Raw genomic sequence first — 14,733 nt, forward strand, 5'->3', positions numbered from 1 at the left:
TAGAGATTTGTTTTTTATTTGGGAAGATGAGAAATATAAACCACATCAATCTAGACTCAAAGTGGCCATGGGCTGCCTGAAGGTCCTTGGAATGTTCTTGTATAAACTTATTAGATCTGCATAGATTTTGTTAGAGGATCTTTAGAATGTTTAAAAGCATCTATATTGCCTATGGGGAAAATATCTTGCCAATACTGATAAACAAACTGCATGGAGTCAAATCAGAAAGGATTATATTTTTCAACCTGATAGACAAAAATCATTTGGCTAGTCTTTTCTTAAAAATCATGGAGTCAAACAAGCTGCATGGTTGAGCTATGCAGCCACCTTTTCTTAAAAAAAAAAGACACATCAACCCTGTTATTTGTCCCACCATTAGCTAGTCTAGACCCCATACCCCTCCAACACCATATAGTTCATGCATAATAGATGCTAAAAAAGTTCACCACAATCTAGTATACTTGTTTTAATCATGTATAATCAATATTGTCGTCCAAGGGCTCCAATCATGGGAGAATCTTGGATCTCAGGACAGGGGACCTGTACATGGGTCCAAGGCCCTCATAATTCATACACCATTTGTTGGTAATGTGTGAGTTTCTTTCAGAAAACCAAAGCCCAATAAATGTGTGAGTTTCTCCAGAGGCCCAACACATTGAATCCTTTACAACAAGCCCAAGAAGTTAATTGCTGTCAAGACCCCATGTGATATTCAAAAGGTTCACTTTCAACCAAAGCCTATCAAGATTCTTATAGCCAAATCTTTTCAAGATTTGACTGGACCCTCAAGATTTTCTGAATATTTGAAGGATTTCGCAGATTCATTCTCTAGCAAGCATTTCTTTAGTCTCGTTGCTTAGGAAAATAAATATATTGTAGATCTCAAAAAAGAATTCTCAATATTCCATATAAAACCATGTAAACATTCTTTTGAACAATTAATGAATGAATGAAACTGAAATGTTCCTACAAATCTATGGTTTGGTGCTGACACTCCCGCATTCTGTCCTCCCCTATTGTTTGTCAAATTTAGGAGAAGTGTTAAACTAAGAAGCTGTGGGCTTTGTAGCCTGATTCCAGCTTCCATGGACCCATTTCATCCATTTATTCCCCCATTCCCCTTTCTTGTTGTGAAAATCAAATATTAGTAGAATTGCAATCTTACTCAATGAACCTTACATCAAACTAAGAAGCTATAAGACATAAGTGCATTGAAAATAACTAAGCTAGATTTCTTGATCTTTTATTTTACATGTCTGAAATTCTTGGGTTGATCATTTCTTTCTTTTTTCAGGCTGATGTGGATGGAAATGGAACAATCGATTATATTGAATTTATTACTGCAACCATGCATAGGCACAAGCTAGAAAGAGACGAACATCTATATAAAGCCTTCCAGCATTTTGATAAAGATCAGAGCAGATACATTTGTGACAGGATGCCCGGACTGTTAATTCTATGCCGTTTGGAAGCTCCATAGTTCCTATTCAAAAAGAATAGTCGTCATTGGCTTGAAGAGGAGAGAGAAACTGATTTGCTTGGTAGAAGAGACCTTTGTATTTGCATTGATGGTGGGAATAGCTGGTTGTTTTTATGTTGTTATTTTTTACCAAGATGCCCGGGCAGCTTGTTATTTTTATATTTGTTTAATGGTGGGAGTAGCTGGAACACCATTTGGTAACAAGAAATAGTTGTATTTGCATTGATGGAAATGCCAAACATCCACAAAAATTGTATTCTTATTTGTGTACAAATGCAAACATCCACAAAGTGGGTGTGTAAATCTTGAACCACTTTGCACTCACATGAACCAAAACATTTTTATTTTGCACTCTACAAATTTGCATTCGTACTCTGACCAAATTCAGTTTGAAAAGGGTACAAATGCAAATATATACCGTATAAATACATACAAAATACAAGGTTTTACATTCCACATATTTATATTTGTACTCCTTCCAATTTTTAAGGGACAATTTACTATTTATAAACATAACAGAAACTATCCATGCCTCCCTTATCAATTTTTAAGGGAGAAAATGACCCTCACTGACTGTTAGGTATCGGATTGAAGGTATTGAGTCTCATCTATTAAACTTGAAGCTTCTGATGTTAGGGGAGTAGCCCAATTTTAATTATGTTTATGAGCTTGATGGTCGAAGGTTGAGTATACATAGGGTTCGGTGGGTGGTAGTATGATAGACGTGATCATGGACCGTTCTGGGCCTGGACTGGGTTTATGTTCCTATAACTTTAAAGCAAAACTGGGTTTATGGCCCAAATTTAATTTTCCAGCCATGATTCTATCTATATATACATCCCAGTCTCACCATTTTCTTTCGAGGCTGCATCAATTGACAACTGCTCCTTGGGGAGGGAGGGGGGGAGTCCATTTCACCAAGATTTGATCAATACTACTTGGCCTATATATTAAGACTTAATTGATACACTTCATTTTTTTTTTTCTTTTTAGGGATCCACTTCAATCATTTTCACTAGAATTTTCCATGCTTTATTAAAAACATGGGCTGGGCTGTAGCCCATTTCAATTTTCAAAAGATTTTCTCATTTCTACTTCTCCATAATATCCAAAGGATATGGGTCAAGCGGATTCTCTCTTGTTTCATTCTACTCCACCAAGAAAAAATTCGTGCCGGAATTATTTGGGCCTGGATAGTGGCTGCTGAAGGTGGTCCATATATACCTTGCAATTGGGCAGTTCACGAAAATATGATCTTGATCTGCCTCCTCCCCAGTCCCCACAAGATTGAATTGACCAGTAATATTCAGATTAGTGCTTTCATTGAGCTATTTGGCTTTTAAGTTTTAACAATATCCTTCCTAAGACACTACAGCCTATGGTGTGTAGATCTCCTATTCACAAACCCTACCCACAATATACTACAGCTGCAGCTGCATAGTGGACATCTTCCAATAGTCAAGATGGTCTCATCACACCCTCTGAGATAAGGGATCAAATTTACAGAACTGCAGTCTCTCCGTGTTATGGCTAGTGCCGCCCCTTGTGCATTCTGCTCTATCCCCAACCCCAGTTCATCTGTACCAAAAATGAATAAATAAAAAGTGAGACAAAGTATAAAGAATTTCTCAAAAAATGATCAGATGATGACCCAAACCTTTAATGTCGATATTATGTGTTTCTTTTTACGTGTATGACATCATGTCATCTCTTACCTGCCTCAAGGTTAAATTCCTTGCTCTGACTCAGAGGCTAATAGTTGTATTGATTGACTTTCTCCTGAGCTGTATGAAGATATATATAAAACAATATCTTATCTTCAATTCTATATCACTCTTTCTTTTTTTTTTTTTTGCTTAATAAAATTCACAGCTTTCCTATTAAAAAATATATGTCGTTGATCAACTTGAAAAAGGCTTTTGCTCAACAAACAAACAAACAAACAATAAATAAATAACCTTCAATAAAGAGTTTGATTTCTATCCTTCTTGTTAACCCATAATTTAATGGCGAAACTGGATTCATGTAGCCCATTCTATGCATCTAGTCGGGAATCGGGACAAGGCTTAGATGAAGAGACGGGCAGCATAATTAGCCTGTTATTCACAAATAAATTAATAAATAAAAACATAAACAAAAAAACAAAAAAATATAAAAAAAAAATTGAAAGCATAGCAACCTTCCAAAATATCATTTAATAAGACTATTTATTAAGATCCCAATCTAAGAGAACTGGGTGCATGCGCGTTAGGCTCACTTTGAAAAGAGTACAAATATAAATATGTAGAGTGCAAAAGTATGAGTTAAGGAAAGAATAAAAAATTAGTATTTGTCCTTAGCTCAAAATTTCGTATCACATGTGGAATAGTTTATTCCTATTCCATGCTTATTTTATTTGCAATGGCCAATGGTACTATTCTGTCTTGTTGTTTCTTTTCTGTTTTTCTCTTTGTCCTTTTCTGATCCTCTATCCTGTGATTCCTACAATACTGCAAGCCATATCCTCCTCCCGGAGAGAGCATCAAAGAACAATGTGATGATCGTTCCCATTCGCTTTAAAGTTTAAACATCTTGAATCAACTAAAAAGTTTAGTATTGGATAAACTAGATAAATCCACATCTTTTTCAAGCGTTGAGATTCTGATAATGGCAATCCATAACAGTTATTTAATTAATATGTTATTCCTAAGCATGATGAATGATATGTATATTTAAAGAGGTTCTGAAATTTCCATTCATTATTTTATTAAGTTGAGAACAATAACCCATTCTTACAAAAACAATTTTAAAAGTGCATAATCCCATGCTGACACCCAAAATCGAGAGCGGATTAGCTGAATTTGATGATCTTGTTACGGGTTTTGGGACCAATAATAATGTTCCACGCAAGTCATACAGTGCATACGGCTCATAACCACTCAATCTCTCACTTTGTATCTATTAATAAATGTATATGTGTTTTGTACGTGGTAATTTCAAATGATAACAGTGTATATATATTGGTGATTTATTGCATTTCAACCTAAAAATTGGAATTGTTACTTAACCTGAATTTTAGATTAATTGAACTATTACTTGACCTAGATTTTAGGTTCATTATCCACCAAATTGATTGTCGGTAAAAAACCATTAACTTGACCAACAACATGGTGACCTAACTAATCAAACCATTGAATCATTTGATTTGTTTAGTAGGGTGATGGAATAGACATTAATTTTCTCTTTTCATTATTTTTGTATACCACTTCCATCATTTACCAAAGATGAAAATGGTTTCATTGCTAAGGCATTTTTACATTTTGTATTTCCTTTCTATCATTAATAAAATTTTTTTCTTATTTATCATACTTAAAAACTGGTTTTGTTTCCAAGTTGATATTCAATATACAAGTTTTTTGTACTATTAAAATTGTTATTCGTGAATTTAATTAGTGAAATTTAATGATGTGAAACAAAGATATATTAAACATATGATTTAATGAGAGAGAATGGAAGTCAACCTTAAATATGAGACTTAATGAGAGAGAATGGAATTAAATAAAAATAGTATTCAATTTACAATTTATATCTTGATAAGAGAGAGAGAGAGTATGAATGGAAACGGGGCGGGGATCATATTTCCCGTGCCCGACCCCAATTCGGAAATTAATCTCTATCCCCATCCCTGATTCCCACCAAGGATAAAAGTTATTCTCCATCCCCAGTCCCTAACGGGGACCCATTCCTCAAGGGGACCCAAATCCCTGGAATTTTTTTAGATAATAGTATTTTTTGAAAAATAAATTTACTTAAAATAAATAAAAAAATTAAATATGCATAATGTTTTAAATATGTTTATATATAAATAATATCATATATATATAATAATATATATTTAAATATAAATAATACAATGTTTTTAAAACTGACCCAGAGGCCAAACCATTTTTGCCTCTGGGTTGCAGGTCACCAATTCAATCGGCTGGGTCGAACGGTTCAGACTGTGCCACATCAGTGCATGTATGTATTAAGTATGTATATATTCATATACATATATGTTGTGTATATATATGTATAAATATATATTTTAGCAATAAATAATGTATTAATATGTTTTAGATATGTTATATGTATTATTTTATATTTAATTTATGTTTTTAATTCAGTTTTAAACTTTTTTTATTTATAAAAATATTAAAAATTGCAATTTGAGGCCAAAAGGGGGGGTTTCACGATAATAGCAGGGTACAATGCCTTGGGACGCATAGATCTCAAAAAGTTACCCAAAATTTAAAAATAGCACCCCAATCGGACATTGAAGTGCAAAGTTATGACCTCCAAAAGTTTACATGCATGAGTATGCAAGATGCTATCTGGTCACCGGGTCAAATGGTCGAACCAGCTAGGTCGAAGGATTTTTTACCAAGTCAGCGGTTTTTGACCATCTAACGGGTCTTGGATGAACTAGACCCAGAGTCATGGTTGGGTGACAGTTCAAATGGTTCAACCACTTGGGTCAACAACGGGTTGAAAAAAAAAAAAATATATATATATATATATATATATATATATATATATATATATATATATATATCAAGGTCAAGGTAGGGACCTCAATCCCAATCCCCAACCCGATGTAAAGGAAGTCGTGTCCCCATTGAGGATAGGGAAAATTGCCATCCCAGAGAGAGAGAGAGAGAGAGAGATACCAAATTCAAAGAAAGGGGTATTTTAAGTAAAAAAAATGTCTAAAAGCCTTAGAGATCTATTGCCACTTCTTGTGGATTTCAATAAATTGTAATTCATCTATAAATCAGCTCCAAGTGTCTAGAGTAGTTAAATTTGTCCAACTAAATACTCCATGCAATTACAATTATAATTCATTAAGTTTTGTGATTTATAGATGTTTATTTAGATACATCGTGAGTAGTCAAAAAAAAAATTTAGTAGACGTGTTGTGTAGTTATTTAAGATGCATAAAAGAATTCCATTTATGTCCTCTTATACAATTCAACAAGAAGTTAACAATGAAGGGCTCAATTTGTCCTATTTGATCTCATTTTAAATAATCAACAAGATACTTGATTTTCCCTCATTCAAATATAAAAACATTAGCATAAAATGGGAAAAATACTTCTTATAGATTTTCCAAAAACTCTAAGGGTTCTTAATGATTTTCCCAAAAATAAAAGTCACTAATTTGTAAAGCCTTTTCTAAGTTGTCATACAATTGCTCCCCTGGCTTCTCTTGGGCCTCAAAGAACTTACTTTGAAATAGAGGATTTATTTTTTCTTTTTTGGCTCCATGGAGCTACACAACAGAGGTGGCCCATCCCCTAAACCCATAACCCACCAACCAAGGTGCATGTGGGATTTGATTCCAAGTCTCTTAGCTACAACTACCAAGAGACAATACCAACTAGCCAGTTGACCCCTTGTAAATAGAAGAGTCACATTCAAAACTTATTTGATAAGGATAGCTCTTTCATCTTTAAAATGAGTTTTCAATTTCCAATCCTAACTTTTCTACTTAATTTTAGTTGTGAAGTTATTCGGAGCCTTCTTATCAATAATGCCTTGAATAATTGAAGCACCCAAATATGGGATGCTCATAATCTTAGAAATAAATTTTTAAAGCCTATCTAGCAAACATCTTGAGATTGGGCAGAAACTACCTATAAACCAATGGAAAAGCTAACCCAAAAACCATTGTTTTAAAAACCAGACCGAATTGGATGGTCAGACTGTTCGACTTGGGAATTGGTCATAGTTCCAAGACTGAATTTCGGTTGGACTGCTTTTATGAAAAAAACATTGACTTTGTGAAAAAACCGTTTACCTGGGCAGTCGAACTGCTAAACCGTTTGACTCGAGCAGTAGCTTGTGGGTTTTTGGTCAATTAATGTCTCTCTCTCTCTCTCTCTCTCTCTCTCCCTCCCTATCCTATTATGCTATTCTAACACACTTTCTCTCTCTCACCTCTCACATCTCACCTTTTATCTCTCCTCCTAGCCCCTTATTTCCTAATACAATTAATGTGTTAGCCAAGACTTTTAAGCTTTAAACGTTATTTTAATGGAACAACAAGAATAAAAATTATAAATTAGAATATGAACCTCATACGAGCATTATGGGATAAATATATCTAGCTAAAACTTGCCAAAAATGACAGTCAAAATTGTGGAGCCACACTCAAAATCCACATTTTAAAATCATTAAATTGTGACAATTGAACCTACTTTTAAAGATAATCAAATAATAATAATTTTGTTCAATATTAATTAAAAGAGATAAATATATCTAGCTAAAACTCCGTCAAATTTCAGTTACAACATTAATTAAAAGAGATATAAATATATCCAATAAAATTTCAGTTACAATACATTTTTAAAAAATTCAATTAAAACAATTAACAAAATATCAAATTTATCTTTAAATAAAAATTAATCTAAGAGCTTTAATACAAAGGGGCAAAATTTGTTCAACTAAAATTTAAGATTTGGATTAACCCAACCCAACTTGCAGACCTAGTGTGTTGTCATAATGAAAACCCAACAATAATATTGCTCTCTTGGGATATAATTCCCTACATCTCCCAAAACTTGAGGTGAAAGGGAAAGATAACGGGTAATGGCGTGTGGGCAATGCTAAGGGCAAATTAAAGGAAATGATTATGATGGTAGCGTTGGGGGTACATGAATGACTAATTATTATTTTGGAGGGGGGGTACATGAATGACTGATTTTGATGGTTACACACTTTCTTATATATTGAATAAAGTGTGGTAGTTTATTGTATTAAAAAGTTACTATCATAGGTGGCCCATTTGAATTTTTTTACATTTTCCTATATTGTTGATATGTGAAATAACTAGTAGAAACCTTTAAAACTCGACTGCTCAAACATATCACATCCCAACCATGTATTTTCCCAATGGGGCATTTTTGGGATGCGCACTGTAGGGGCAGATGGCTCAAATACACATGATAGAAAAGTGTTCCAAACCTACAACCATCCTCAAAGTGGGTCTATTAATTAAACAATTTGAATTGCTAAGACATTCCGGTATAGTATGTGACATAATTTATGGGATTTATGGTATAATAGAAAAATGACTTCATTTCAGATTATGAAGGGCAACCAAAAACGAAAGGAATCCTTGATAGTCATTTCAGATTATGAAGTAAAAATGACTTCATTTCATTTTCATTCGGTGGTTTGTTTGGCTATACTTGCCTGGTCACTTTCTTTGCTTTTATATTTTAATACTAGACTAGTTGTCGTCAAGCATTCCACTTCACTCTTTTGATTTTTATCCAAAGTTCAAAATATTGATATGTCACGGTATATTGGGCATTTCGATACTTGTTTTTTTATTTTTTTTAAACTGGTTTAAGGGAACTGGTCTAAGACCCTTCCATCCCCTGAACCGGTTAGACCCCTGATACACCCACTATAGGGACATATCAGAAGGGTCCCAAAATGATACGTATACGTAACGATACTTTAAACCTTACTTTTATCTTCTATGAAGCTTTCCAGCTTGGGAAGCAATTTTTAATACTATGGTCTTCAATCGTGGGGACGAAAACATATTCTAATTGGATCCAAAGAAATATTTCCTCTTAAGCTTCCTAAAGACTTTTATCTATAAAGTAAAACTAATAATTTCCAAAATCATTGTTTTACAGTACTTGATGCATGTAAAATAGTTTATTTTCCAAAGAGTAAAATGGTGTTTGGCATTGTGGTGTTTTAAGTTTCATGTTGGATATTGTAACATTTGAAATTGAAGGCTTAAAAAAAGCATATAGAACCTGAAAATAATGTGTTTTGACACATAATACAAAGACAACACTAGTTCTAAAAGCACTTACAGCTGCCAATGGGCTCGGGCCTGTTTTGACACAGGGTGGACCAGTTCGAAACCAATTATTAATTGGTTCTATAAGATAGTCACAAAATGGATCCAACTATTGATCAGGATAATTAGATTTGACGGGATTAGACCCAATTATACTTCACATTTCTAACTACCTATCATAACAATAACTTTTTTTGTTCGAACTGTATGAAATTTACAACTTCATCAAACTGTTTGTATGTTGGCAAATTTGTGTTTTTAGCCAAAATTTTATTATCTACCATATGAAATTTACCCTTTTTAAACATAAATTATAATAAAAGTTTATTAAAAAACTCTATATATTATTAATTATTTAATCTATTTGGATCTTAATCAATTCAGAACATGAGAATAAATCATGATCCAACTATTAATTAAAGGGTAAACATGTCATCGCTTTAATATCCTGAATTTTGGGGATAGTGTCAAATTAGTACCCGAACTTTTAAACATGTCACCGCAGTATTTAAATTTTCAAAAAGTGTCAAGTTGGTCCCTGTTGTTAACCGGCTGTCAGTTATCTGTTGAAAATGTCAAAACTATCCTTCAAAAGAAGACACTGTTCATTGTCTACTACCTTGAGACTGAGCCGGTTGAGGTGTTTGAGATTCTAAACTAATGAAGTCATTGTCTTCTACCTTTAGATTTGAATCACATTCTTGTCTATTTATTTCTTTGTTTTCGATTATTGTTTCCCACCATCATATTTTATGTTTTTTCTCTCTAAACCATAAAATCTGAACTGATATAATTAAATGTACATGTCAACAATTTGCCATTTAAAATAAAAGTATAAAAGTATTTTTGGTAAAAAAAAATGATTGATGCTGCCCGTGGATCTGGCATCAATCCACGGTCAGATTCATTCCACCCAAAAAATTATCCATACAGAGAAGGAAAGCAATACATAGAGAAAACAAGAGCAAGCAAAAACAAAACAGAAAGCACTAAAGAGCTAGAAACAGGAGTTCTATTTTCTAAGTTAAACAAATGCAGGTCCAAGTAGTGATATCATTGGCCCAGGCTTGGGTCCGGCCCTGAAATTTGCAGGCTGATGCGGGCTGGACCTGAACACAAAACCTAGCCCAAATCCAAAATTTTCCAGCCGGGATGTTCAGGCAATCAGACTTCAAAGTTCAAACTCCAAATAATGAAGGGAAAATTCCTAACAAATATCCTATACTTTTAAGGAGTTGTGTCAAGTCAGTACTCAATTTTTAAAATGTGATATTTTGAACTTTCAAATTGTTTCTAATAGATGTAAATGAATAAGTGAAATAACAGAAATGTCCATTAGGTGTCATCTAATTTTCTTTTCCTACCACTTTCACATAAATCAATTCAAAAGTTGAGTAGCTTGAAATGGTAGCGTTTAAAATGCGGCCGCTATGGTGGAGAATCGTCGCGTCCATTAATGTTGAGCTCCTATAGTCTTCTTTTGCATGCCCAGGTATTACATTCCTATTTCATCCATATTTGACAATGGGAAGCACAAAATTGCACCGATTCTTGAATATCCAATTACAGTTGATTGTTGAACGAGGGAGCTTGAATAGGGAAGTGGGAGGTTAAACAATTGATTGGTGTTCAGTTTTATAACCCTTTTTTTCTTTTCCTTCTTTTAATATTCAGACGAAGTGGGTAAAATAGTTAATAAAATGGTAAATTTTTTATTTTAAAATTATTTAATGCACATTAAAATTTAATGTCATGTGATGGTGTTTAGTGATGATGAACTAGCGATAACACCAATTAGACACAATTTGAAAATTAAAGGTTATGCAGATATACGTTTTAAAGTTGGGGGACTTGCTTGACACAACCCCAAATTTCAAGATACTGTTGAAGAAATTTTCGCTGACCAGAAATGAATAAATAAGATTTTTTTTTTTTGTAATCGAATAATTAAATTTGGGAATTACAATTATATCCTAAAAAAAAAGAAGTACAATTATACAGGGTTTTAATTTTTTTTATCCTATATATAAAAAGACGGTGAATTAAGAAACAAAAAATAATAAAAAATACAAAATAAGAAGCAAAGGAGCTAAGAGAAAAGTGTCGACACTTTCGCGCTCATCCGCCCGCAAAAAGTCGTGACTGAAAGTAGAAATGGCAGTCCAAACCCTTAGATTTGTCAAAAATGTCGTCATTTCGTCAGTTCTTACACCCTCTCCATTCTGTCTTCAACACGAACCCCCATAACACCTGCTCTGCCTGTGCATCAGTGCATCTGCTTCCACCACCACCGCTTCTTCCTCCTCCTCCCGCTGCTTATATACTTGTGTTAATTCGAGATCCGTGTTACCATTACCCACCCAACAACCACAATACGCTACACAATCCCCAATACTCTCTCTGATGTCACTCACCGAGGTTAGGGTTTCGAGAGTAATTCACATTTCACAATATGGCAATCACAACATTGGTTTGGTTTTCTCTGTTTTATGTCAGTTTTTTTTATTTGAATCAAATCTTCCTTCTATTTCAGGAGCTCGACGCATTATTCGACCTAAAAAGTTTCAGAGGAAAATTTCAGATTTTCTCAGGTACATAGTCGTGTAACCAGAGGATGATTCCCCCCACCCCTCCTCCCCCGCTTTCTCTGAAAAAGATTGAATTTTGCTATCTGGTTTTTTTCTGTTTTGGTATTCTCAAAATGTGTATTTGTTGCTTTCGGGGGGAAAAGGTAATATTTTGCAGGTAATATCAGAATCCATGGCCACGACCGGTTGCGTTGTCGAAACTCAAGATGATTGTCGCGACGAATCAGAAGCATGGGTTCTAAAGATGATTGCAATCGCTACAATTCTCACAGCCGGAGTAACAGGCGTGGCAATTCCCCTTGTCGGAAAGAAGCGAAGGTTGTTACGCACAGACGGGAATCTATTCATCGCCACTAAAGCCTTCGCCGCGGGCGTCATTCTGGCAACGGGGTTCGTTCACATGCTTCCAGACGGATCATCCGCGCTGTCCGACCCGTGCTTGCCCGAGAAGCCATGGTCCAAGTTTCCATTCTCCGGGTTCATCGCCATGATGGCTTCACTCTTAACCCTGCTATTCGATTTCGTTGGAACTCAGTTCTACGAGCGAAGACACGAGGGCAAAGCAACGGCGGGTAATGAACCGGGCGGAGACAAGTCGGTGGAGACGGCGTCGAATTCTGTAATTGTTCCGGTGGAGTGTGGAGCAGAGAAGGTGTTCGGGGTGGGGATACACGCGCACGCGGCGCACCATAGCCATAGCCATAGCCATAGGCACACTCATCCGCACGGGCACCAAGCTTCCGATGGTAACGCGGTGGGACTGGGAATTGGACATTCCCACGGATTTGAAGACAGCGAGGAGGAGGAGGAGGCGGGTGGTGTACGCCACGTCGTCGTTTCGCAGGTAAGATTAAGATCATTTCTCAGTTTGATGGATGGATGGATGGGCCAATGGGTCTCCAAGTGATGTGTTGGCCCACTGGCCCACTTCATTATCTGGATTCTGGATTCTGGAGGCCTTTTTACTTTGTTATGAATTGACAGAAGAGGGTGGTGGTGGGTGTGTGGGAATGCAGATATTGGAGCTTGGAATCGTATCGCACTCGGTGATAATAGGGCTATCACTAGGGGTGTCGCAGAGCCCGTGCAGCATACGGCCGCTGATAGCGGCGTTGTCGTTCCATCAATTCTTTGAGGGGTTGGCGCTGGGAGGATGCATATCCCAAGCGAGGTTGAAGTGGGTATCGGCGACGGTGATGGCGTGTTTCTTCGCGATAACGACACCGGCGGGAATAGGGGTGGGGACAGGGGTGGCGTCATTCTACAATCCAAACAGCCCAAGAGCGCTGGCCATAGAAGGAATTCTGGACTCAGTATCGGCGGGGATACTGGTATACATGGCGCTGGTGGACCTGATAGCTGCTGATTTCATGAGCAAGAGAATGAGATGCAACGCCCGTCTCCAGGCCGTCTCTCTCTTGGCCCTCTTCCTTGGTGCTGGCTTGATGTCCTCTCTCGCCATCTGGGCCTAGATTCTTTTTTTTATTTAATATTTATAATTTATTTCCAAGCTACAAATGAAGAGCAGTCACAGGCTCACAGCAGTGTTGTTGTAGTTGCTAGTTGTTTCAGTAAGCCAGTTTTTTTTTTTTTTTTTTAATTTAACAAAACAAAAAATGTATAGAGGAATAGAGGAGGCTTTCACAAATCACATTGGCAAGGAAAATATTGTAGTACGTGTGGGATGATTAATGATAGAAAACCAACTTCTGGAGACCATTGTTTCATGAGATACTATTATGGGCTATACCTAAACAAGAGGCCAGGCCACCAGTAAACAAACCCCTCCTAACTGTGCTTGTGCGCCAGTATTCTATGCCTAGGCTTCAAACAATTCAAAGTCTAAGCAATTATTAGTCATAGCATTCGCTGCGTTGAAAAAAGAAAATCAAAACCTTTAATTTATTGATGTGACCCCACCACCTTGAATTATGTAAGAAATGAACTATATCTTGATGGGGCCACATAATAAATCTTTTGTGTTTTAGGTTTAACCCTGCGCTATGAGTCTACGACACTGTCCAAAAGTGAACGCAAGCCTAAGTCTTACCAGTGGGGTGGGGTGGGGCCTGAATCCACCGAGGCCGAGTGGCCGACCCTTTTTTTCTCATACTTCCACTCGCCGCCCTTTTAAATGGGCCATAACCTCTTTACAAAGGTCCCCTCGGCACACTCTACAAGGAATATTGATACCAAGGTTCAAATTTTTGTCACATATTAGCCCGTATCAGTGCACCAAATTAGTTGGTCATTGACACACAAAATAGGAGTGTCACTGTGTTTTTTATTTATTTCAGGGGTACACAGGCCTAATACCAAATCCAGACATGTTTAAAAAAAAAAAACTAAAAAATTTAGGTGGCAACAATGTTCTAATTATCTAGAGGTGCAAATGGATCTCATCATGGTCCCATCCAAGACTGATTCTATTTGATCGAATTTGAATTACCTCTGTTAGATTTAGATCACCCCTATCCGATCCGATATATGTTATATATTTATTTATATAAATATCTTATTTATAATATATTTTTGTAAATTTGTTATATTATTTTTTATAAAAGAACATGTATATATATGATGAAAATAATTAAAATGTACTTATATTTTTTGTTTTTATTTATTTAAATTGATATATTTTATTTTTTAATAATTTATTAATTTTAAAAAAAAAACAAATTGGATCCAATCAGATCCGAAGATCTAACTTCCCGTTGGATTCGAATTCAGATCCTTGCCTATCATCATCAGATCTTAGGATCGGATCCACTACAAAAAATATCAGGTCGAATTCAAATATGCCCTAATTCAAATCCGATCCA

The 14,733-nt window shown here is 35.6% G+C and overlaps 1 protein-coding gene across 1 annotated transcript; it reads left to right on the top strand.

Annotated features, from left to right (window-relative positions):
- The first annotated feature begins 11,428 nt into the window (after positions 1–11,428).
- LOC104586628 (zinc transporter 4, chloroplastic-like) lies at positions 11,429–13,625 on the top strand. The gene is made up of 4 exons (XM_010243916.3): positions 11,429–11,741; positions 11,857–11,914; positions 12,055–12,755; positions 12,928–13,625. The coding sequence occupies exons 1-4, from the start codon at positions 11,727–11,729 to the stop codon at positions 13,381–13,383; spliced, it is 1,230 nt and encodes a 409-aa protein (XP_010242218.1). The 5' UTR covers positions 11,429–11,726; the 3' UTR covers positions 13,384–13,625.
- The last annotated feature ends 1,108 nt before the right edge of the window (positions 13,626–14,733 follow it).

This window comes from Nelumbo nucifera, chromosome 6 (genome assembly GCF_055504915.1).
Source record: "Nelumbo nucifera cultivar China Antique chromosome 6, China Antique-T2T, whole genome shotgun sequence".
NCBI classification, from domain to species: Eukaryota; Viridiplantae; Streptophyta; class Magnoliopsida; order Proteales; family Nelumbonaceae; genus Nelumbo; species Nelumbo nucifera.

What these genes read in the sequence shown, in the direction of transcription:
- LOC104586628 (XM_010243916.3), top strand. An exon ending in AAAATTTCAGATTTTCTCAG is followed by an intron (nt 11,915 to 12,054) that starts GTACATAGTCGT and finishes CGGGGGGAAAAG; the next exon opens with GTAATATTTTGCAGGTAATA. An exon ending in GCCACGTCGTCGTTTCGCAG is followed by an intron (nt 12,756 to 12,927) that starts GTAAGATTAAGA and finishes GTGGGAATGCAG; the next exon opens with ATATTGGAGCTTGGAATCGT.